This window comes from Protopterus annectens, chromosome 14.part0 (genome assembly GCF_019279795.1).
Source record: "Protopterus annectens isolate FY-2018-M chromosome 14.part0, PAN1.0, whole genome shotgun sequence".
NCBI lineage: Eukaryota > Metazoa > Chordata > Ceratodontiformes > Protopteridae > Protopterus > Protopterus annectens.
The window spans coordinates 240,165,499-240,191,738 of NC_056748.1; the positions used below are offsets into that span (position 1 = coordinate 240,165,499).

General features: G+C 37.4%; 1 protein-coding gene across 1 annotated transcript in view; it reads right to left on the reverse strand.

The window, feature by feature from the left end:
• Positions 1-25,199, reverse strand: part of HSPA12A (heat shock protein family A (Hsp70) member 12A) — a 956,869-nt gene extending 931,670 nt beyond the window's left edge. The window contains exon 1 of the mRNA XM_044055963.1: positions 24,792-25,199. Within this exon, the coding sequence (XP_043911898.1) occupies positions 24,792-24,831 (40 nt within the window). The 5' untranslated portion in view covers positions 24,832-25,199. The remainder of the gene's footprint in view (positions 1-24,791) is intronic.
• Positions 25,200-26,240: the final 1,041 nt, after the last annotated feature.

Genomic DNA, 26,240 nt, shown 5'->3' on the forward strand with positions numbered 1-26,240 from the left:
TATTGGACATACTCCTCAAGAAAACCCAATCCATTAGAGCTCCATGCTCCAGGGATTTAAACTTTAGCACAACAATAAATAGGACATACTGGAGGGATAGATTCATATCCCAAAGGCTTCCCTCGCTCTGGAATAGAATCCCAGTCTATGTCAGGCAGAGCCCCTCGCTGACCCTCTTCAAGAGAAATCTTGATGAGTGGATGGGAAATCGTAAATTTACTCCTGGGATCATTTCTATGGCCCTGCTGGACAGAGGCTCAAGAATCTAGTCTAAAAGGGAGGTGAAAGCCAAAACATTCTGGCTAGGCTTATAAATGCCCTAGGGCAGATAGCCTAGTACCTACCTATGAACATATGGTTTAACTGAGAAGTGAGGGATGTAGTATAGAAAATGAAGCACCGGCAATGACACAGCATGATGGAATGATGAGTCCGCAGATTAAGGAGCAACAAGAGGAGTGGGAGGTACCTGAAGAAGTATATACATGGGAAAGGGATACAGTGCAATGTTTATGCAAAGAAGAAAGCAAAACTAGTCAATATATAAAAGCAGCACCGAAGATATTTAAAAAGAAATATAGTCAAGTCACCAGGACATGGAAAATTTCACAATACAAAAAAATGAGAAAACAAAGGGGGAAATAGTAAAGAGAATTGGTAAGGAAGAAGTTAAAAAAATAGAACATGACATTATGGATTATTTGCAAAGTGAAGGATTTAGTGTAGAAAATTCATCACAGGTAATGTCACAGTAGGATAAGAGAATGAGTCCAGAGAATAAGGAGAAACAGGTGGAGTGGTAGGACAAGTGGAGAGGGAGGCATCTGAAGAACTGCGACACAGTAATGCTCCGTAGTCTTCTGTAGGAGACTGGTACAAAAGTTTAGTTAAAGTTACACAGCAAGGGAGGGAGTATCAAAAGTAAAAGTATCAAAGTGACAACTCTGACACAGGCAATGTTATGAAGTGATGTGCCAATGAGTTCCCATATGAAGGAGCAGCACACCAAACAGGGTGCATCTGAAGAGGACATGCCACAAGAAGATATTCCGGAACTTTCTGAAGAAAACTCTCAGGAAATGGAAAGCAAAGAAGGTGCTTTCAGTCTAGAGAAAAAAGATCTAAGGGAATATTTTCTTGACTTAAAAGAGATGAATAGACATATTAAGACTGGCAGAAGAAATAGATTACAGAAAGTAAATAAGACCTGAAATGTTAGAAGACTGGTAAAATAGACAAACACAGTAATTAGAGCTATTAAGAGAAATTTTTGTGATATAGCATAAACAAACAGGATACACTAGTATGCCCCTAAATTAATAACAGATAATGTATTCCCACAAAAACATAGAATAGTAAGGGAAAGGAAGGGGAGAAACAAAATACCATAAAGGAACAGAAAAAACTATAAAGCAATTAAGACAAGAAATATCACTATTAGAACAGATCATCCACAAAACTTAGATGTGACAAAAGCACAACACAGTGTCAAAACAATCTAGGATCTATCATACACTGTTGCAAATAAATTAAAATTATCAACACAAGCAGAAAACGTATAAGATATGCAAATAAATAGAAAGGAAAAGTAGAAAATAAGCAACTGATTGATAACCTAAAGAACTTGGAAACAAAGAAAAAGAAATGGAAACACCATCAAAAATGAAGAAATAGACACACACTGGAGTTATTTATGAATATCCTGGGGAAATTAATAAAGATGCTGACTGGAGAGTAAAACTGAAAGAAATGATAAAGAGTTCTAATGTAGAGGATATGAAATGGGATAAAGTGACGACCAGAGAAATTGAAATAAAATTAAGAAAAACTCCTAAATGGAAAATGCTGGGCCCAGATGCAGTACCTAACTTTTAACTAAAAGTAAGATTTAGTCCTGAGTAAAAATTATTTATATGCACATCCTGAATGGACACCAACCTGTTTAACAACATGAAACATAATACTCCTCCGTGAGAGTTAACCTGCCATCCTAAAAATTATAGGCCAGTAACTTGCCTTCCAATGATATACAAACGATAGAATGGAACTGATGCAGAGTTTACAGTAATTTGGGGGAAAAAAACTCAATTAAATCAACAGAACAAAAGGATAACAAAAGAAAGTCAAACGGAACAAAGGACCATTTGTTGCTAAATAAAACCATAACAGAGAATGGTAAAAACAGGAATAATCTACGCATGGCATGGATAGATTACAAAAAACTACATTTGACAACATCCTACATTCATAAATAAAGGAGGGCTTACAGATGTAGGAGATACACCCTACAATGATCAATTACTTACATTACAATGACCATGAAACAGTGGCAAACCACTTTGCAAGCTAAGCCACAACAAAGAGCAAATTATTGTATAACCAAATATAAATGAAACAGCTTACGCCTCTAGCTATGTATTCTTGGGAACCGGTGCACACTTCTTCAAGGATGAAGCAGAATATAAACAATAATAGCACTCGCACAATAAAACCACAAATTTATTTTGTAAAACGACACAGTCAGTTTAGCGCTTTCACATGTATACACATCAGGCTTCCTCAGAACTAACTGTTACTTTGTTTCTAACAAGTTTAAATCACTTTTTTGGCGCCAAAAAAGACATACATATAATTTAAAGGTATATCACCTCTAAAAACTAAAAACCTTTAACACACTGTTAAAAATCATTAACACACTGTTAAAAATTGATCACTAAATATTATCCAATACATAAATTAATTCATTCAAATATATTCATATATAAATGCTTTCATATATCATATATACATATTCAAATAAAATAGATCATAACATAGTAGTGTTGAGTATATATTCAGAAAAAAATAAATATGTGTAAACATATTTAAATGTGTATTAAACAAGTAAATACTTATGAAAATACTATATGTGTGTATAAAGAATATGTTATGCATATAAATTCTTATTTCATTTTGTACTTCAATAAAGGTTGTATAGAAATATTGTCATTCAACCCAGGGGGTGTGGAGTCATCTGTATATAATTGCCACCACATTTCCCAAAAAGATAGAAATCCTTTACAATCACCTCCCCTGGGGTCCGACTTAATAATATCTATAATACCAAATGTAAACCTGTGCTCTTTTCCAAACTGGTTAATATGTCTGCAAAGTGCATTCTTTTCATCACCTTTTTTGATACAATACATGTGGTCGTAAATTCGCTTATTAAAATGCCTCTCAGTCTTTCCAATATAGAAAGCTGGGCATGCACCACAAAGTGCAATATACACCACATATTTTGTTCTACAATTTCCATGTTGGAATTTTATGTCTGACCTCGTGATATTTTTCAATTTTACTTCTTCTTGATTGCAAATCAAGTAACAATAATTACAATTCCCACATCTATATGTATTTGTAGGTACAGTAATTATCCTAAAATAACAGGAACACGATCACTGCCTCAAAACACCAGCAACCAAACCAAGCCTTGGAAGAAATTCCTTTATTTCACCGACTAAGCGCTTTCACCAAACAATTGGCTTCATCAGAGTCAGTGTGTTACAAAAAGCTTACACATTTTATACTTTTCAATCATGATGACATCACCTCATAATTCAATAAACTGTTCCAATTAATTAATTACTACCCACAACGGTTTCTAAAACAGTTTCTAAAACAATTTCTGAAAAGTTCAAAACATTCATTGTCACTCCTTAAACAATTTTACACATCTTTAAAATATAATATAATAAAAAATACTTCAATACATATAATAAACAATTTGACTAAACCATTTGACTAAAAAACTTTTTTATACAAATATATTTGAAATTGAACCTTAATGTTAGTGTAACTAAACACTATTAAAATGTTTTATATTGTAATTTGTTTATATAATTTGTTTATATAATACTAGCCTTGAATTTCAAAACTGGTTTTAGAGAAATATAATCGTTAATACCAGGGTATCTAGTGGCATTAAGCCTCAACTGCCACATAGTTTCTAATAACGCTACCCTGTTGCCAATATCACCTCCCTGTTCTAGCAATACTCTATCTATAATAAAGAATAAAAACTTCTTAAATTCCTTACAATTTGTGCTGTGAGTATAAAGTGCATCATGGGAGTCCTTATTCTTGATTGCTCTTACGTGCTCCACAATCCTATCACGTAATTTTCGAGTGGTCATACCTATGTAAAATGCTTCACAGGATACACATAGGGCCACGTACACAAGATTCTTGGTGTTACAATTGCATTTTCCAGGGCAAGGTAAAGAGTACCCCCACCCTTTCACACAAACATAAGACCCTTCTGCTATGTACCTGCAGCATCTACAATGACCACATTTGGACATCCTGGATGCTCTATTCCTAACCTCACATTCCAAAATACTTTTCAAATTATTACCTTTACTATAAACAATTCTTGGATGAACCCCCAAAATCTCCTTCGTAGCATCACTTAAACAGTACTCCCACATCCCTTGTAATGCTTTGACTATTTCCTCACTTCTCTCATTGAATTTCAACACAAAACATGCTCCACATGGATTTGTTCTATTTGACCCACCATGATTCTTCTCTGACACATTTACCCCACATAAAATGGGTGAATACAGTGAACATCTCTGTTTATATACTTCCCTTTTTAATTTTAATAACAATTTGAGCGGGTACCCCCTGTCCATCAACATACCTATCAACTTGAATATTTTAAAGATATTTTAAAGATGTGTAAAATTGTTTAAGGAGTGACAATGAATGTTTTGAACTTTTCAGAAATTGTTTTAGAAACTGTTTTAGAAACCGTTGTGGGTAGTAATTAATTAATTGGAACAGTTTATTGAATTATGAGGTGATGTCATCATGATTGAAAAGTATAAAATGTGTAAGCTTTTTGTAACACACTGACTCTGATGAAGCCAATTGTTTGGTGAAAGCGCTTAGTCGGTGAAATAAAGGAATTTCTTCCAAGGCTTGGTTTGGTTGCTGGTGTTTTGAGGCAGTGATCGTGTTCCTGTTATTTTAATTTACTTAATTGCCCTGGTTTTGGGAAGTGTTTCCTTTTTGTTGGTTTATTCGATTCTGCTTCACTTCGTTGGCGTACTGTGCCGGGCAGTATGGAGGCTATCCTGAGAGAGATTTCCACGGCAGTGAACAAACTGCTTCTAATGTGCGAAAGGGACAAAGCAACGGGTGTTTCTAGTCCTACTGGTTCTGAGGTAGAACTATACACTTTACATTCCCCGGTTGCTTCAGGTTCCAGTTTGCCGCCAGGGCAGAAGACAGCTGTTCCTGTTCCGGTTACATTTTCTGATGTGGTTTCCAATTCCGGGGCAAGATCCACGGTTGGCCCGAATGGGAGTGTGTTATCAGCACCGGAGCTACGTATTCCCCGTGCGAGGCATGATGGTGAAGTCATGGTTCACGATTTGCTTTCGTGGTTGGAAGAACCTGAGTTTACAGACCGGACAGTTTTTTCAAGGCTGGAGCCTACAGCCCCTTTGTCTTTAAAGGAGCAGATTAGCAGGTACGATAGATTATGTACCAAATATAAAGCTTTACAATTGGATAATCTTTTTCTTGTTCGCTCTAAGGAGCTTAACCAAGTGCCTAAGGGGCTCCGGTTGTGGAAGCTCCCTATGGGCATTGAGTTTGACACGGAAGCTTATAAAGAGTTGATTGCTTTGTTTGACAAAGCTGGTCTTGATATGCTAAATATTATTATTAAAAACAATACTAGCAAATTACTCTCTATTCGAGAAGATATTTTAAAATTTCATAAAAGTATTTGTTCGGACTTGTTATTTTTTCAACATGAGGTTCGTTATAATAATGTGCTCAAAAAGCTTGAAGGATTTGTGAGAAAAAATGTGGCACTCAAATTTAAAAAGCTGGCAAGGGATACAACCGATTACCAGCACAATACGGCCTATCCGCCAGGTAAATACAAGCACAGGGGTGATTTTCATTCTAAAGCAAACTCTTATTATTCTTGCCAGGGAAACAATCGTTTTTCTTATGTTAGTGAATTTGACTCAGGACAGGTTAATGAAGCACCTGAGGGTGCTAACAGAGACAATGCGGATCAAGTTTTTGAGGAGGTTGATTTTTTGGATCCACCCATGGGACCACGCAGGTCCAAGAGGTTATTAAGCAAGGCACAGAAGACAGTATATACGGACAAACGCTACAAGGACTGGGGGAGAGAAGAACATCATGTACAGTATTGATTAGTGGTGCTTTGACTTGTAATTACAGTGACATTGGGCATGAACGGTTTGATGTTCCCCTTGTTTGTGCCAACAGCAATTTTGCTTATGATACTTGTTCACTTTCATACACAAATTGTATTAATCATCTGTGTGTATTGGGGGACATTGATGGTGGAAGTGAATGTGTATACCCAAATGTGCAGGATCATGAAAATGATGATGTGGAAGTCAACAATGTGACTGAAGTCATTGATGTGACATGTTTATTTGATAGTGGTAAGATTCATGAGCAGGGTGACTCAATGAATATTGTACCTGGAGTTTTTACCCAGAGTATGCTCAACAATGATTCTACAAGTGTTGGTGTAGGTATGACTTGTCAAGTTTTGCAGAAGAGTGAATTTTTTATATACAATTACACTGACAGGATAATTGATGATGTTTACTTTGAATTATTTACGAAGGGAATTAACTTTGTTCCTAATTTCAAACTGGATGTAGCACAAGTGTTAGTGAATTTGAAATTGTTTGCAAGGAAACTGAACTTGGAGATTTATTTCCATGACAATCACAACACTCACATCAATGTTGAAAATTCTAGCTGTAAGGTTCTTACAAGGAGAAGTACCTTTATTCCCCCACCATTTAATGAAGTGACAGCCCTTGAAAAATTGTTAGACTTTGAATTTAGGAAGATATGTAGTGCTAGGCACATTTGTGTCGACAATTTAACTACACAAGAAAGGTTGTTGTTAAAAGAATTTAAGAACTCTGGTAACATTAGGTGTATGAAACCAGACAAGGGCGGGGGAATGGTGTTGATGAACAAGTTTTATTATATTGCATCTATGATGTCTATCTTGGAAGATCAAGAAACATACAAGAGGGTATCGAGAAATGAAATTAATATTGCTTACAAAAAGATTGAATTATACTTGTGGGATGCCCTTTTTCAAGGTATGATTACTGAAGTTGAATATGACTATTTGATGGTTAAAAATGCTGTTCTACCCAATATATTTGGGATCCCTAAGGTCCACAAGGGTTTAGTTAATTTACAGTTTAGACCGATTGTAGCAGCGAAGGGTTCTAAAACTGAACCCTTAGCCTCCTTTGTTGACTGTATGTGTAAGAGAGTGCTAGAGGAGGTACCACATGTGATAAGAGATTCATGGCACTGCCTTGAAAGACTGAGGGATGTCAAGGAAGATTACAGGGTGTATAGTTTTTTAACCATAGATGTTGTTAACTTGTTTTCTACCATCCCACACAAGGAGGGTTTGGACATGTTTTGTGAGAGTTTGATGATGAGTAATAATGTAGACAAGAGTAGGATTAACTTTATTTGTGAGTTAATGGAGATGGTTCTTTTGAACAATTTTATTAAATTCGAAGGAGAGACATTTCAACAATGTTCGGGTGTGGCTATGGGCGCTAGGTGCCCCCCTGTCTTTGCGAATATGGTTCTTTTAACTTGGGAAAGAACTTTTGTTCTCCCAACGAGATTTATGGAGAACATTATTTTGTACAATAGATTCTTGGACGATCTGCTTATTTTATGGAAGGGCGATGAACTTCAAGCAATGGAGTTCATTGAGTATTTAAACAATACCACTAGTTTTTTGAAATTTACTTTTCAATGGAAAAAGGATAGTATCAACTATTTAGACATAGCACTTGTTAAGAGTGACATAGGTCTATTTAGTTCTATATATAGAAAGGATAGTTATTCCAACTCATTATTGCACTTTAAAAGTTGCCACCCATTCCATCAGAGGAAGGGGGTGGCTAAAGGGCAGATGGTGCGATTATCCAGACTGGTGAGTGAGGAAAGTCTATTTAAGCAGGAAATGTTCAAGTTGATAGGTATGTTGATGGACAGGGGGTACCCGCTCAAATTGTTATTAAAATTAAAAAGGGAAGTATATAAACAGAGATGTTCACTGTATTCACCCATTTTATGTGGGGTAAATGTGTCAGAGAAGAATCATGGTGGGTCGAATAGAACAAATCCATGTGGAGCATGTTTTGTGTTGAAATTCAATGAGAGAAGTGAGGAAATAGTCAAAGCATTACAAGGGATGTGGGAGTACTGTTTAAGTGATGCTACGAAGGAGATTTTGGGGGTTCATCCAAGAATTGTTTATAGTAAAGGTAATAATTTGAAAAGTATTTTGGAATGTGAGGTTAGGAATAGAGCATCCAGGATGTCCAAATGTGGTCATTGTAGATGCTGCAGGTACATAGCAGAAGGGTCTTACGTTTGTGTGAAAGGGTGGGGGTACTCTTTACCTTGCCCTGGAAAATGCAATTGTAACACCAAGAATCTTGTGTACGTGGCCCTATGTGTATCCTGTGAAGCATTTTACATAGGTATGACCACTCGAAAATTACGTGATAGGATTGTGGAGCACGTAAGAGCAATCAAGAATAAGGACTCGCACAATGCACTTTATACTCACAGCACAAATTGTAAGGAATTTAAGAAGTTTTTATTCTTTATTATAGATAGAGTATTGCTAGAACAGGGAGGTGATATTGGCAACAGGGTAGCGTTATTAGAAACTATGTGGCAGTTGAGGCTTAATGCCACTAGATACCCTGGTATTAACGATTATATTTCTCTAAAACCAGTTTTGAAATTCAAGGCTAGTATTATATAAACAAATTATATAAACAAATTACAATATAAAACATTTTAATAGTGTTTAGTTACACTAACATTAAGGTTCAATTTCAAATATATTTGTATAAAAGTTTTTTAGTCAAATGGTTTAGTCAAATTGTTTATTATATGTATTGAAGTATTTTTTATTATATTATATTTTAAAGATGTGTAAAATTGTTTAAGGAGTGACAATGAATGTTTTGAACTTTTCAGAAATTGTTTTAGAAACTGTTTTAGAAACCGTTGTGGGTAGTAATTAATTAATTGGAACAGTTTATTGAATTATGAGGTGATGTCATCATGATTGAAAAGTATAAAATGTGTAAGCTTTTTGTAACACACTGACTCTGATGAAGCCAATTGTTTGGTGAAAGCGCTTAGTCGGTGAAATAAAGGAATTTCTTCCAAGGCTTGGTTTGGTTGCTGGTGTTTTGAGGCAGTGATCGTGTTCCTGTTATTTTAATTTACTTAATTGCCCTGGTTTTGGGAAGTGTTTCCTTTTACAGTAATTATCCTAATAGGTCCCTTCTCTAAAATTCTTTTGAGATTAGGGCCCATTTTGTTAACAAAAGTTGGTCTGTTCCCTACTATATTTGAAACATATGCATCAGTTTGAATAATGTTCCAATTGTTTCTTATAATGTCTTTAACCTTAAAAGTATGTGGCCCATATTCCAAGATGCATGCCCTACTTAAATTATTTGGCCTTAAGCTGGAATTTTTCTTTAAACAACAGTTGTAAAAATTTCTATGTGCTGATCCTGATAAGGGGGTATATTTTATACCCCACTCCTTCACTACCTGCCTCTTCACTTTCTCCATCATTTTAATATCATATCCTCTGTCCTTAAATAAAGTAGTTATGAAATCAGCTACGCATAAAGCATGAAAGCTTCAGCAACAAGAAAATATCAGTCTGGGACAGGAATATGAAATAAAGGAACTTGAGCAGGAGAGAGTACGTGTGAATATGTGGGAAATGATGAAGGATCAGCAATAAAATCAACAAATGCTAATAAAACTCAGTAAGGAATACTTTAGAAGACTAAAACTAATACTGAAAACTGCCCTGACATCTAGAAATAACGTCCAAGCTAAAAATCAATTTGTTCTTCCTGTTTTAACTTATCGTTTTGGGGAAATTTACTAGCCCCAAAGGTACTGGATCAGTTAGACATGAAAACAAGAAAAATGCTTCATGCTTTTTAGATGATATATAAAATCAGTGCATACCAAGATTGGAACTTCTCAAAATTGATTACATATACAGATATGCAACAGGTTCATAAGCTCATAAGTATGTACTAACTAGTTGCCCTTGAAGGCCATTTAAGCATAGCCAGTTTCCCATTTGATGCGCCAATTAACCTATCCCATATGGTTAGAGATTAGCCTTACCCATTCCATGGTAAATAATTATATATTACCTCTGGGATCATACCATAGATAATTTGAGGGGGGCCATGTATGGGATAAAGCATTCAGGAGCTGTTTCTGTCCATTAATAGTACAGGGGGCAGTCCTGTGGTAAATCTTCTGTTTTCCATCCCTAGATCCAAGTTGTACTTGAATATGAAGAGGGATGATCTTTCTTTTATGTGGCTGAGGAGTCCCTTCCAGACCAGCGGTATCCTCTGTGAGATATACCTGTCCCTCCAAACCATTCTGTTGATGTTGACAATGGACACATGCTGTCACACATTTGGTCAATGTCCATATAATTTCCCAGATCCTAAACATCTAGCATCTCTTAGGAGTATATTATTAATGTGGTAGCTCCCTGGGATAGAGGACTTCCAAAAAAAGATACAATAATGCAAGTTTTAGAATTTAGTTTCAGTCCATAACTTTAGCACCAATTAGTTATTTGGGATAAACCTTCCTGCAGGATGGCTAAGTCAATACCGGATTCAGTGACTGCTCTCATTTTTCAGTCATCAACAAATTAATAGTCAAAGCCTTTTAGAATTGTCTTTTTCTTCACAAAAGCTAATGCCAAACAGGAGAAGTCCCAGTGCAGAAGTACAGAGATCTCCTGGAACAACCTTATGTTGGCCATGATTTGAAGCAGGAGTGGTTAATGAGAGGTGAACTGAAACTAAAAGATGAATGATCAATACTGGCAGCCCAGGATAGTGTCTATGTACACATTGGTTTATACAGGCCACTGAAATTGTGGGAGAAACAGAACTGGAAACAGTTGCATATTTTTTTGCTGGGTGTGATACACTCATGACAGACGGCCTGTATACTGAGAGGCACAATAATGTGGTAAGACTGTTGCTTTGAAGATTGCTCAAACACTACAGACATCACTGACAAGCAATAGAAACATAAACCACAAAGCATCATCAACAATAAAGAAGTTTATGATCACATGGGATCAACCAATATCAACAGTTAAGAAAATAGACTCAAGAAAAACAGATATAATAGTCCAAGAAAGAAAAGGAAGCATTAACCATACAAGTGATCATAGTGTCTCACATCCTGAGAGACAAGTTATAATATACCTGAATTTGCTGCAAAAACTAGAGCAGTGTGAAAGAAAGAGAGGCAGGCCGTCCCGATAGTAGAAGGAACAACAGGATTAATAAAAATGTTCATGGTTTATTAAATATACTACCAATACACGTAACCACCATATGAACTGCAGAAGGAAGCAGTTCCGGGTACATTGCAGATGCTGAGAAGAGCACTCTTCGCAAATGTCAACAACCATACCTCTCAACTGTCCAGATTTTCACAGAATGTCCAGATTTTTGGCTCATATTTTTGTTGCTCTATTCCTCTTAAATGTGTGGTTTTCTGGAAATCATTGAGGACTGAAGTCTAAATAATGACAGTCATTTAAGTTTCAGGCTTCATATCATTCAGAAAATGTATGATAACACAAAACCTTTTATTCCAGCAACTTTCTAAGTTTATATGAGCGATGTTTATAATTTGTCCCAATTTTGGGGCCTTTGTCCTCCTGTTATTTATAGTTTTGTCTAGATTTCTTGTACTAAGAGGTTGAGAGCTATGTCAAAGACTGAAGCAATAATAATGCCATGCACTTTAACCACACCTTGAGTCAGGAATGAAGTTCATTGCTGTCACAGTATTAGAAACCCAAAGTTTATTGAGAAATAAAAAACAAAAACAAACAAAAAAACACATGTGAGGCACATCTCTGGATGCTGTACCCCTTTAGCTATAGCATTCCTCCTCTTCCTTCTCCTTGGGTACCGTCTGTACCCTATGCATATGTGAGGGAAGAACTTTGCATGCTGTGCCCCAATGAACAGGGTGATCACTCTGTATGGATGCCACATTCACCCTTAATATTTGTGGATCTTATTTCTGCAATATGGTATACAAGGAAACATAATAAACCTTCGTCATGGACACCACCTGCACCATAAATATATGTAAGAACATATCCTTGTATGCTGCACCACACTGAAAATGGGCAAAATGGTCCTATCTGCCACCTGCATGTTGATGCTACTTGAAGGCTGAATCTGTAATGAGGCATGGCCTCAAGATCATCTCTATCCCAGGCACATAGGATCATAAGAGGTTACTGGGCTAATGGCCCTGGGGCCCTTACAAGCCTAGCCAAGAGTTTATCCACAAAAAAGCAACCTAAGTCAGCACCTGTCAATGAGGGACACAGGTGGAATTCCTCGGACAAATTTGTTGTTTTCCATCCACTCATCAAGGTTGCGCTTGAAGAGGGTCAGCAAGGTACTCTATTTGATAAGCATGGGAAGTCTATTCCAGAGATGGGGGCAGCCTCTGGGAGACAAATCTGTCTCTCCAGCAGGTTTTGTTGATGTTGCATATTAGATTCAGGCCTTTTCAGTGGGTAATGCACGAGGAGTTAGAATTATGGATATGGAGCATCTCTAGTAGGGCAGGGTCTGAGATTGTCTTGTAGGCAAGACACAGATCACCCCTGAGCAATCTGTATGATACAGAGTAGAGTGATAGTGCCTTGAGCCTGTCCGCACAGGACAGGTGTTGGAGGTCATGGATTCTCTCTGTGAGATATTTCTGTGAAATTTCCAGTTGGTACAGATGTTTGGAGAGGTACATACCAAATGGGGCATTATACTCAATTATTGGTCTAATGAGTGAGGGCTACAGAGAGGTAATAACCTCCTTTTTTCTGGATACAATCCCTTTACTTATGAGATGAACCAAGTAAAAGGCTTTTCTGACCACTGCTGCTACATGATGGTTGAATGTGAGATTGTTGTCAACCTGAGTACCCAGGTCTCTCACCATAGGTTGTGTACTTAGGGGGTTGCCCTTGATGTGGTAATTAGAAGGGGCTGTGTTTTTGCTGAATGGTATGATGATACATTTTTTGCATTTAACTTGAGGCCATGACTTTGGCACCAGTCATTAGTTGCTGTGAGACCATCTTGCAGTATCTTAACATCATTTGGGGAGTCTATGACAGCACCCAACTTACAGTCGTCTGTAAACCTGGTCAGCCACAGGCCTTCTGTCTTTGCCTGAACCTCTGAGAAGTAGATGCCAAACAGTAGGGTTCCCAGGACAGATCCCTGGGGAACTTCACTAGTGACAGGTCTGCTATCAGAGGTGGAGGCACCTATTTTGACCTTGTGGGTCCTGTTGGTGAGCCAGTTGGTCACCAACCTGATGAGATAGGGATTTACACCAAGTTGTGTTAGCTTTTCAATGATGCCCAAGTGGGGGATTTTGTCAAAGGCCTTTGCCAAGTCAAGGTAAGCTGTATGTACTGACTTTCCCTCATCCAGGGCTTTGGTGACAGTCTCAAAGAAGTCAACCAGGTGCAACAGCCAAGATCTGCCCTTAACGAATCCAAACTGGGTGGGGTCATTTTATTGGAGATTGCCTATGTCCTTGTTTATGAGAGCCATAATAATATGCTCCATGGCTTTACAGATCAGACTTGTCAAGCTAATGGGGCAATAGTTTCCAGGCACCACCTTTGTGCAAGGGGATAACAATGGCCGTTCTCCACTCTGCTGGAATGAAAGCTGTACTTAGGCTGTATGTGAATAGGGTGCTCAATAGTGAAGCTAGTTCTTGCTGGAGGGGGTGAAGAATACAGCCTGGGATACTATCAGGTCCCATAGAAGCTGTGTTTGCCTTGGATAGGGCCTTTAGCACTTAAATCAACAGAGATGTGAGGTGCAAGACAAGTATCTGGGATACGGAAAGGGCCTTGGGAGGGACAAGGGGTGAAGTTTGTGCTGAAGCTATCTGCTAGCGGATTGGCTCAAGTGATACCATTAAGTACGAATTCAGAACAGACCCGGGCTTTTCCATGAAGAAGGCTTTGTGGTTTCCCTTTGTTTTGGAGGCTAGTTTCAATTCATAATTGGCTTTGGAGGTTTTCACTAGTGATCTCATTTGCTTGTTGAGGCTAAGGAGGGAGTTTTTCAGTTTGGACTTTGTTCCTTTTTATCCTTGGACATCAGTTTCTTTCTTTTGCTGCAAAGCCTGTTGACAGAGAATGTCCATCAAACAGGTTTTAGTTCTGTTGAGTATGGCTGAGTCCACGCAGTTGTACAGGTGCTTGTATACTGCATTGGCATACTGTTCAGCATAGTTCTCTTCATGCTCTGAGGGGGATGGTGGTGTGAAGCTACTGATACCCTCCCTTAGGAGGCTGTAGTCAGCTTTTGAGTAGTTTGTTAGCCTGATTATGGCTGGGGGGTTAGACACTTCGTATGAGACAGACTGATGATCTGATCTCACCAGGGAAGAACATACTATGGGAGTGGTACAGTGGTCACCCATGTCAGTGAGAACCAAATCCAAAATGTTATTTCCCATTGTGATGGATGAGACCAGCTGGTCTAGTGTGTTAGAACTGATAAAGTCAAGGAATCATTGGGTGAGTACATTAGTGCAGGAATAGTTCACCCAGTCTATTGTGAGATAGTTGAAGTCACCAAGAATCAGGGTGTTAGGGGGTACTTTGATGGAGTCACGTAGATCCAAACAGGAGGATTGGGTGTCCTGAGTCATGGAGGGGGGAGTCTATAGCTGGATATAACTTGGATGTGAGGCCATCTCTGGCAAAGCATTGAGGCCTGTCAACCATGTCATCCTAGGCAGACAGATACTGGATCCCCTTGGAATGACACCAGAAACTAAGCCAGTTGTTGAAGTCAATTATTTTTTGTTGGTATTATGGTATCATTTCTAGTGAAGGTAGGATGCTGCTTAGGGCTAGGGTCATACCTGCCTGGGACACACTTAGCGATGAGTCAAAAACTGTATGATGATTACAGTGCAGAGATCTGTATGTATACAAGATATTAACATTCAGTGATAGCTCTACTGTATGATGATTACAGTGCAGAGATCTGTATGTATACAAGAGATTAACATTCAGTGATAGCTCCACTGTATGATGATTACAGTGCAGAGATCTGTATGTATACAAGAGATTAACATTCAGTGATAGCTCCACTGTATGATGATTATAGTGCAGAGATCTGTATGTATACAAGAGAATAACATTCAGTGATAGCTCCACTGTATGATGATTACAGTGCAGAGATCTGTATGTATACAAGAGATTAACATTCAGTGATAGCTCCATACCACCAATTTTTCAAAGAAATAGAAGAAAATTGTATTAAGGGATTTGAATGTGTCTATCTGAATGATTTTGAGATTACTGAGAACATAGCTAGCAGATGAGCATCATAGCAACTTAAATTAAGTGTTGTAATAACTGCAAGGCTAAAGCCTAAAAGATAAAACATCAAAATGTAATTTGGCAATGTGGACCGAATATCTGGGCCATTTTCCAGATAGGAAAGGAATAAGTACACCGTTCTGCAAAGAAGGTAAAAGCCACTCATGATCATGAGGCCCTCCCCCTCACATATAAAGGCACTTTAGGTATTTCTCCTCTTTGTAACCAAAAGTTCATACATAACCAGAGTACAACGTTAAACTGGCTGTATAGATTCCTGAAAGATAATACTGTGTGGTAACAGAAGTGATTTGAGCAAAACGCTTACAGAAAAATATAAAGAAATGTTGACTTGTGACTGTGTTGGCAGAATGTGATCAACATCTGCCAGCATCCCTTGCTTGCCAAACCTCAGCCCATTGTGTAGGTAAAGGGCTTTTCAGGGGATGAAAGCCCAACTTGCTGATGCATAACAAGTAATTTTTCTTTTGAGAGAAAACATTCTCAAACTGAGAAAGAGGTGCAAGCTTTATGTTTTGTGGTAAAGACATTCCCTCAGTATTTCTGTGGTAGAAAATATCACATTGTTATGGGATCATAAAACTTAAAGTAAACTGTATGTGTAGCAATATTAATTCAGAGATGGTAATGGTTAGGCTACTAATATGAAAAAAGAATACAGAATTTCGAAGAGTCATGGTAATGATTATGGCCTCTGTAGAACTTCTTTTTTAAATCATAATGCTAAAGAAGGAACACTTGTAGAACATTGTTGTTAAAGCAGATTTAATACCATGAGGAACAAGAACTGTTGTAAAACAATAATTATTATGTTTTGTGATGGAATACCAACTGTTCTCAGCAATTCTGAATGTTGAAGAGCATCTGAAAATATTTTTTTCTGATGTACGAGTTTTCAGTGGGACATGTATGATGCATCTTACGTGGCAGTCAAGAAGATACAGTTACGTATAAGATGAGAGAACCTGGTATGTATGAAGTAAAAACAGGCTACTCTGGCATTGTTAAAATGAAAACACCAGCAAGAAAAGTAATCTGGAGGTAAAAGTATTACTGTTTCTACTACAGAGGAGGACAAACTGGAATTTATACTGCTCAGTATTCTTTCGCAGAGCTGTTTCCAGCTAGACATATCAGAACTATAATGGACTTGCTGACGTAACATGTCAGTGGGGTGTTTGAAAGAAAATGCAATTCCTGCATGGCAAGCATAGAAGAAAGATATATTTTAACAAGCAAAATTCAATTTATCTCCATGATACAAATGAGAGAGGTCCAAAGTGGATTCTTGGAACTAATACAAGTAAAACAGGTCCAGTTTCACAATGAGTACATGGAACTGATTCCAGGATTTATTCAGAACCATAACTAGGGCAATGCGAAGGGGCATCTGTCCTGGTGCAAGCTGTTTGGGACACAAAATGCAGTTGCTGATAGAGAGTGAGTGCAGTACTGGCACTAAATTTAAAATGCTTCTACTTCTTAAATGAATACTAATACTGGATTCACACTTTTATTTACTTCAAGAAGATTTTTTTTTTTTAAGCCAGGAAAAGTACTGCAGTGGATGTATAACATATGCCAGCAGAGATAGCTGAAATTTTGTAAAGAATTATATGACATTTGTATATCAAACTGATTTGTACATGTGCTTGTGTTGAAAAAGTATTTATAAAGCTGCTTGTGTTAAAAATGTACCAAAAGTGGGTCCTGCTGGACGGAAAAGAAATGTATCTGTATGTCAGGCTATATAGTAACTGTTGAAATGAATATACTGTAACAGAGGATACTGGAAGAGAAGAGACTCATCTCAGTCCAGCTAACTTTGAAAAATAGTCTGAAATTAAATTACATGGTTTAGGCCATAAAGATTGTATCTTACAGTTCTGACTGCAGCCAGAGACAAAATATCTGTGAAAGCCAAGACTAAGAATACTACTGTATTGTCCTTTGAGGTGAACTAATTGTTACCCTAGAAGGATGGAAGTTGGTTTTATAGCTTCCAGATACTATAACACATCTTAGCAAAACTCTGTGTGCATGTATGGTAACATATATGTGCAAGATTCTGGCTCAGTTTCTAGTAAAGGGGGTAGTGTAAGAACCAGAAGTCAAGAGACCAGATGTATGTGATGTCACTCAGCATGGAAATGATGCTTTAATACTAGATGAGACAGACACATCAGAGTAGTCTGTTTGTGAAACCTGACAAAGAAAGACGACTCCCCCTCTTCATCTTGCCCTGCTCTACTAAGTAACCATGGAATAGTAATTCTTTAGATCAGTCAGGAAATTATAGTGAGATTAGTTAAGTACTGTTTTTCTGTATCTATGTGAATCTATTCATCTGTGTTTTTAATATTTCCTGTGAATTAAACTCTGATGTTTATTGTACACAGATATTTAGTATTTTAATTTTCTTTTATTATTTATTATTAAATATATTTAAACTATTCATTGTGGCTGGTCTTTTATAGAATATTTTAAAATTTGAAAGTACTTATATATATTTGTGACACTATGGCCACTCCTGAAAGCCTTGCTATTTGGTCAACATTAGCATTAGTATTAGTATCAATTTCACTCAGTATAATTGGGTACCCTGGTAAGGGCCTAAGAGTTGCTGGCTTTGTGGATATTCTGTTGGCAGAGTATCTACCTTTTAGCCTGGGAAAGGTGGTAGATCTAGTATAGCTGTGCCAGCCTTTCCCATGTGTGAGTGAGTGAGTGAGTGAGTGAGTGAGTGAGTGAGTGAGTGAGTGAGTGAGTGAGTGAAAAAACCAAAGCTCAAACAAAGTGCATGTGTCAGCTACTTTGAACAGGGACACAGAGAGTACTGATTTCACAGAGAGAGTAGTGGAGGACTTGGCTTGGAGCACCCGGCTAAGGACTTAACTCTAAAGCTTTGTCAGTGGGTAGTCTTATTTGGGGCCTGGAAAGAGAGAGAGAGAGAAACCCAGTCCCAGGACATGAGTGTGTTCCCTTTGTGCTCTTAAGAGAAATTGTGCTTGGTGCAGAGAGCTGTATCTAGAAATACTGTTTGTAACTATTTTTGGTCCAAGTGAATGTCCCTCACTGGTGACCATGGAGAGGATTGAGACTCCTTGATCACTGGCCCAGAGGAGTGACGTCACACAGTCAATGAGGTTGCCAATCTGGGGAACTTCCAGGATGTTAGACAACCTAGTTATGGCTGTAGATTTATTACAGTAATAATGTTGACCAATTAATACTAAGACCAATAATGACTAAGAAAGTTGCCACTCCAGGAGTAAATTTACATTCAATAAGTTGCAAGAGTGGCTATGGTGATGCACTAAAAGAAGAGAAGTACATAATTTCCAGTCCTGTCTTGTTCCCCAAGTCTACACAAGAAGGACTGTAGTGCAAAAAAGTGAGTCTGAAATGCCACTCAGCCAAAAATCAGTGCTAGAAATAAAAAAAAAAAATCCAAGAAATTAGAGAACTACCACAGTCTCTTACCTACTGACAAGTGAAATCCTTGACAATGGCTCTGAACCTTCACATGAATGGGACTTGTTGTGCATTATAGAAGCTACTTCATCACTGGACTTTATCTGTGAACACTGAAATGTCATGTTGTCCCAGTTATTTATTGGGATATATGGTGAATGTCATACTGTGGTTAGGCAATGCTCATACATTTTATTGGAGACTGTCTACTGAATTTAGTGAGATTGCAGAACAGTGGAGATAATAACGTTTTTCCTTTACCTTCAAGGTTGTAATGTCTCAGAGTTAAGTACATTTCCCAGTTTATTAAATGGGTCTTAAAAAGGTGCATATGACAGTACATTTTGTGATAAAGTGAGATGACGTATCTACTGATAACCAAGTGTGCATGTGGCCAGCAAGTCACTCAGTGTTCAGTCTACTAGAACACACACAATGTGTCTCTGCCTGGCAATAAAGTGCCTTCAACATTATTCTTTGCCCTTTGGTCAAGTTTCTTCAAAGTATATAAGGGTAGGCTAAGAAACAATAAAGCAGACACAATAGTGCACATTTATTCGATTCTTCTGTCACATCCACCATAACTTAGAGCAAGGATATGTAATAATTCCCCTATATAAAAAAACTATATCTGTAATTAAACTTCACCAAAGTATCCCCCAACATATACATATACACACACGCACACACACACACACACACACACACACACACACACACACACACACACACACACACACACACACACACACACACACACACGCACACTTCTTCAAATTTCTCAGCAATATAGTTGTAGAGTCAGTGAATCCGAATGAAAACTGTCAGCAATGGTTGCTTTCCTTGGACTGTCTGCTCTTTGGTTTACATACACTATAGCTTTCTTGGCGTATGTCCATATCAGAATGCATGCATACCTACAAAATGCTGGCCTAAAAAAGGCATCAGAGGAAATTAGCATTGTTTTGTCTTGAAAGTGTTTGTGTCTGTGTGTGTGTGTGTGTGTGTGTGTGTGTGTGTGTGTGTAGGCATACTTCCTTCACTGACTGACTGTAATCAGCACATCAATACAGATGCAGTACAGTTACCAGTATGAAACTATTCATAAATGAGTAATACATTTCTTTCTGGAGTTAGGTATAGTTTTTAAATTCTGGACAGAGTTTTGGAAATTGAACGCTGTAGGTATTTTAGGTAATTTTACGGTGATATAATATGCAGTGCATGTTGATACTGAATAATTATTTACAGAAAATAATTCACAAGAAGCACAAACATTGTTCAGGCAACCCCTTGTATAATATATAGCCAAGAGGTAGTACTTATTACAACCCAATATGTTCAAAATAACATGGATTTTAAACTATTTACTCCTCTGTTGCAATATTTTTCCAGTGATTGCTGACCAGTTTATAGTTTTACAGCTTAAACTCAACAGAAGTATGCTTGTACCTATACTGGAGTGACAGAACCTTCCTTTAAAAATGTATATGCAGTTTTGGAGTGCTGCTCCAAGGACTTTCCTAAATAGATAACCTAGTTGTTACAAGCAGCTACCTAGTCATCAAAATGTACATAAATAAATTCTGCAGTCTAAATGCAAGGTCAGCAGAGAGAACTAAGGAAGTGCAGAATAGTGGGGGAGGGGATCATTAGGAAGTTCAAAGAAAAGGTTTCCCAAACATATTAAGAGTAGCACATACTGCACTTTGAGCTGTAGATCCTTACAGTTTTGTCAGCTGGGTACATATATACATGAAACAATGAAATAAAGTAATGCAGAGCCGCAAGCTACAAGTAAACACTTTATTAATTATGAAGTGTTTACTTGTGGTTGGTGGCTCCAGATTACTTTATTTCATTGTTTTATGGTAGTGGTGGATCCGAACTTATAACACCAGGTATTCTGTTTTTTGCTACATATATACATAAGCACATGTACACATTCATGTTCAGATACACAATACCTCTCAACTATCCAGATTTTCACAGAATTTCTAAATTTTTGCCTAGTATCTGTGCTTTGTTCCTCATAACATTTGTGGTTTTCTGTCAAATCACTGAGGACTGAAGTCAATAATTAATGATATACATTTGAGTTTCAGACTTTATCTGTCAGAAAATGCATGCCAATACAAATCCTGTTATTCTAGCAACATTTGCAAGTTTATAAGAACAATATTTAAAATCTATTTTAGGCCATTGTTTCTCCATTATTTCAGGCCATGTCCATATTTCTTGCACTAAGTTTTTGAGATGCAGCTCTCTCTCTCTCACACACACACACACACACACACACACACACACACACACACACACACATACACACACACACACCATTGTAGATATAGGTTTAAAGAAAAAAGTAATTAATGTCATAGCACTCAGACACCTGCAGACCACAGAAGGCCATTAGTCGTCACTCTCTCTCTCTCTCTCTCTCTCTCTCCCTGCTTCCCTGTCCAAAGACACCTATCCATTATCTTACTGTATAACTCTATGTATTTCTGTTTCACCATCCTTACAACAATGAAATACGTGGTCTAAATGCCAACTCTGTGAAAAAATGCTACCTAAACCAATAGCCACCAAATGTCTTTTCTGCTCCCTTCTGCCTCTCTATCCTTTCTCCTGAACTCCATCTCTATCTGCCGCAAAGTGCTATGATGTCACCAACCTCTCCTATTCCCCACTGATTAATTTTCCATGCAGATTTATTTGGTAGGGTCATTTCCTGGAATTTCTTGATTTTGAATATATGTTCAGCCATAATGCATTAAAAGATGTCATCTAAAGAATAACCTCTCCCCAAATGTGCAGTAAGAGCTATTCCACTGAAAGAAGACTAAAGCACAGCTTTAATTCCAGTGTTACTGTAACCAAATAATGTTGACTACGTCCTGCAGTAGCCTCAGGATTGTTACAGTACGGGACAAGGTTTAGGGGTACCAAGTGCTTCCCTACCCCACATCTCTATAATGGACTTGATAGGGAACATAGCTAAAGTTGAAGTAAGGTTGAAGAAAATGTTACATGGGACCCATTTTAGTGAAATGCTATGAAAGCACACAGTGGAATATAATGCAAAATTAAACTATTAGTAGAAAGTTTATGACTGTACAGTTGAAAGGAAAGTGCTTTACTTTTTACTTATAGCAATTCCTTCTTCATCTCTTGAGTATTTAGCAATTGCTTGCTTTCAATTTCTGCATTTTTCCACTAATTATCTGATACACTTTTTTATCCTGTTCAGGTTTACCAGGTCACCTGGATGTATCCCAGCAATCAATGGAGTAAGCACAGAAGCATTTCTGGATGGGATGCCAGACTATAAAGGACATGCACACAGACGCAGACAGGACATATACTAATGATGTGTAGTTTAGAGTATTGTTAATTCATCTGTTGTTATGTCTTTATGATGTGGGAGGAAACTAGAGACTACTTAAAATGCATAAAGAGACAGACGGACATGTAGACAGTACAGAGAAAGCACCATGGCCAAATCAAAACTTGAAAATGAAGCATTGTAAGGTATCAGTGTCAATGCTATACTATTATACAATTCCTTCTAATTCCTTTTATTTCAGAACTAGCGGCTGAGAAGTATGTATATAATAAATTTCAATATGTCTACAGAGTGTTAAAACTTTACAAAAATGTCCAACAAAGATGTTATCACAGTTTTGTATTAGAAATAGAAATAATCACATTCTGTAAGAAGTATCAACAAATGGCTACACACAGCACTGGCAGTTACAAACGGTTAACACAGGCATTCCTTTGGAATACATAATACAATATGAATTTTAGTCTGGTTTGGGTACAGCCATGTAAACAGCACCATCCATGGTACCAGTCTCACCACTGCCTCACTGACACTCTGAGAAAATCACTTTTATTCCTTATACATAACTACATCTAACATGGTGCAAATGAGTCATGTCATACCAGCATTAAGGAACTGCTAATTTGTTTTGGATTAAATGAAAGCAATGAAATTATTTCTTGCATTTCTACATTACATGATCCACTCCAGCAGTTTAGATTTATAAATTTACGTCTGTAAGACTCTAGGTTGTATATGCACATAAGGTAGTATTAATAAATTACACAAGCAATTATAGATTAAATGGCTACAACATAAACACTCCTATGCCTAAAAAAATAAGCCCACAAATACAGCACTGCATGTATACTTAGAAACATTTGTTTTACTTTTCGTGATATCCCGATTTTGCATTTGAAATGTAATTGTTGTCCTGCTGATATATTCACTAAGCACCAGAAAGGTGTGAAGTATACGTTACCTCAAAATGAATTGTTTCACTTGTATATTCACTTGTACTGAATGAAACTTTTACTCCTACCATCAGTTCTATCTCATCACACATAACCCTGAAGCCTTGCAAGTAAGCTAAACTATCCTGGACAGGATCTTTAAAAAGGCCTGCATCTCTGATGAAAGATGTTGCATCAGCAATTAGAAGCTCATGCTGAGAGCTGCACATGGCCAAATGCTGCATAGCTGTGTGTCGTGGCTTTGCATGTTGCACATGGTGAGAGAGGTTATTTTGAGATATATAATACCATCTTGTGAGCAGTGCTTTTGGGAGAGTATACTGCATGAAAACAGCATAGTGTGATTAACTCCCCAACTACAGTACATATTCATACAATGCTTACTTCGGCTTTAGAGAAACAGGTTCATCATTATTAATGGCATCATATTCAAGTTTTATATTTTTTATGCAAAACTTAGTCAAGATAACAGTATAACAAACAATATATTAAGATGCAGAAAACCAAGTGCTATCTAAGATCCACAACTGTTAAGATGGTGTCATATCACATATTAAAAGGGACTGGTCAAAAAATGTAACCTTTGGTTTAGAAGAAAGGACAGACAGCCTCTACAGCATTGTTGAGTCACCTGGCACTAATCCGTTCTTTTGGATTTTGCTGCATTGAATCCCAGAGGGAATACCATGTGACAACATTCTGCATCAGGATAGAAGCAAGTAACTAGAGCTCCCCACACGCACTCCACCCCAACCCCCCCCCAAAAAAAAGGGTATTTAACCATCACAGCCTACAAGTAGCACAATGAGGTGATGCATTAACTGCAGCATCACATTTACAGCACTGCACTGCAAAAATTACCATCCTATGTGCAGACTCCACACAATCTGCACTTTTATACAGCCTGGTTGAAAAAAAAAAAGCACATTCAAGTTCCTGTCTATACTGTAAACTCAGCGAGAGTTTGCTAAATATAGTTAGCTGATTTTGTTTTCCTTCCTTTATTCCTACTCATATGGGAATAATAAAAGTCAATAAAACTAGATTTGAATACTATTTATGAATTGATCTTGCATTCATAAGTAAACTGAATTAAATATTTCAACAACTCTTTCTACTTTGCATTAAAAGTCTAAAGACCTACTAAACCAGAAAAAATGTTTAAAGGTATAGTACACAAGTTTGTATGCTGAAATACATCTGCTGATTGCTACCTCATGTGCTCATCCTGAGCAAGCAACTGTTTATATTAACTGAAAAAAAAAAAACAGCTGCAGGTACTACCAAAGCAAGCAAAACAGTAACAAATTAGTCCAGGATATTGTAAAGTACTACCATATAGTAAGTGGTAGTTTAGTTATATTCAGTGACTCACGCATGAGAGTTGCAGTCCCACTACAAAACACTGAATTGCTAAATTCTTCCTTACCTGCAGTGATGTTGTCAAACAGAATTTCTTTCTCAGACATCTTGCTGTAGCTTACGATACTTAGTCCATGGAAACAATTACAGCATCAGGATGACCTACATGCAGTACTTTTCTTAACTGCAGATTATATCACTTTACAGTTTCCTGATAATGAAAAAACAATAATCTTGAAATGCCTGAGTATGGATTTGCCTTGATCAACGTTCAGAAAAGATCTATATCCCACTGCTCCTTTTTTCCTGCAATTTGCTTTCCCCACAGATGGTGCAGTGTAACATGCAAAGCCTCTAAAATTTGACCCCTGTGCTTAGTGCCTTTCTAACTGAATGGAGCCCCAGCTAAAAAGGAAGGCGGACTACAACTGCCTCTGCGCTCAGACTGCTCATGTTTCTGCAGGGCCCCGCCCTCCAGTGTGCTCCCTCAGACAAAACCACCCGAGCTCAGCAGAGACAGGAAAGGGATAACTGCTCTGCAGTGGAACATACTGCTGCAAATCAGGACAGGAGTGTCCTTCAGTGATCTGCTGGTCATTTTCCTCTGTTAATACAGACCAGAAATATGCAGACATACATTTCATCCAAGGAGAATATCTTTTTTTAAAATGGCTATGCAGTAACTGAGAAAGATGTCTCTTTTTCCTAACAAATGATGTATTTTTTTTCAGCTAGGGATTGCTGCCAGATAATGTTTGAAAACAAAACAATCCTCCAGGAATTGAAAAGCTATGGCGTAACTTTTTTTCTCTGCAAGTCAGGGTGTAATCAATGAACTTGTCCCAAAATAACTGTGTTTGTAGCAAAAAATACAACTTTGGGAACTGTTTTCTAAAAACAAGTTATTTCCAGCTCATCTCACAGCAGCACATCATTTTAATGAACGGCTTTACCATGAAGTGTTAGCTAAATTCTTCTGATTACAGTTTTTACAGCCAACATAATAACATAAGTACAGATCACTGTGACAAAAATGTGTCCAGAGTAATCTTTCCAGTGTATCACCACAAAATGAACAGTTAGACCAACCATAAAGAAAACCATTTTATGATTATGTTCCCCAGATGGAGTGTTATCTTTCCCTGTTAACCTTTGCATCTACCACCAACATTCATAGACTCCAAACACTGAAGATGAATTTGCAAGACCATTTTGCTCTTACCTCCTTATGCGTATCATTGCATTTGCCCAGTAATATTATAATGTATGCTGTCAGTTAACTTATGCACATATTCACCATTCCTTGTTCTTCCAGCCATACCCCCAGATAACTGCCTCACATTTTGGTCTGTTTCTCATAAAATTGTGGTTTTCTGCCAAATCACTAGCAAATCATTGAGGACTGAAGTCAGAAAATAATAGCAGTGATTTGAATTTCAGACTTCATATCCTTCAGAAAATTCATGCTAATGCAAAACCTGCTATTTTATCAACTTTCTAAGCTTGTAAGAGTAAT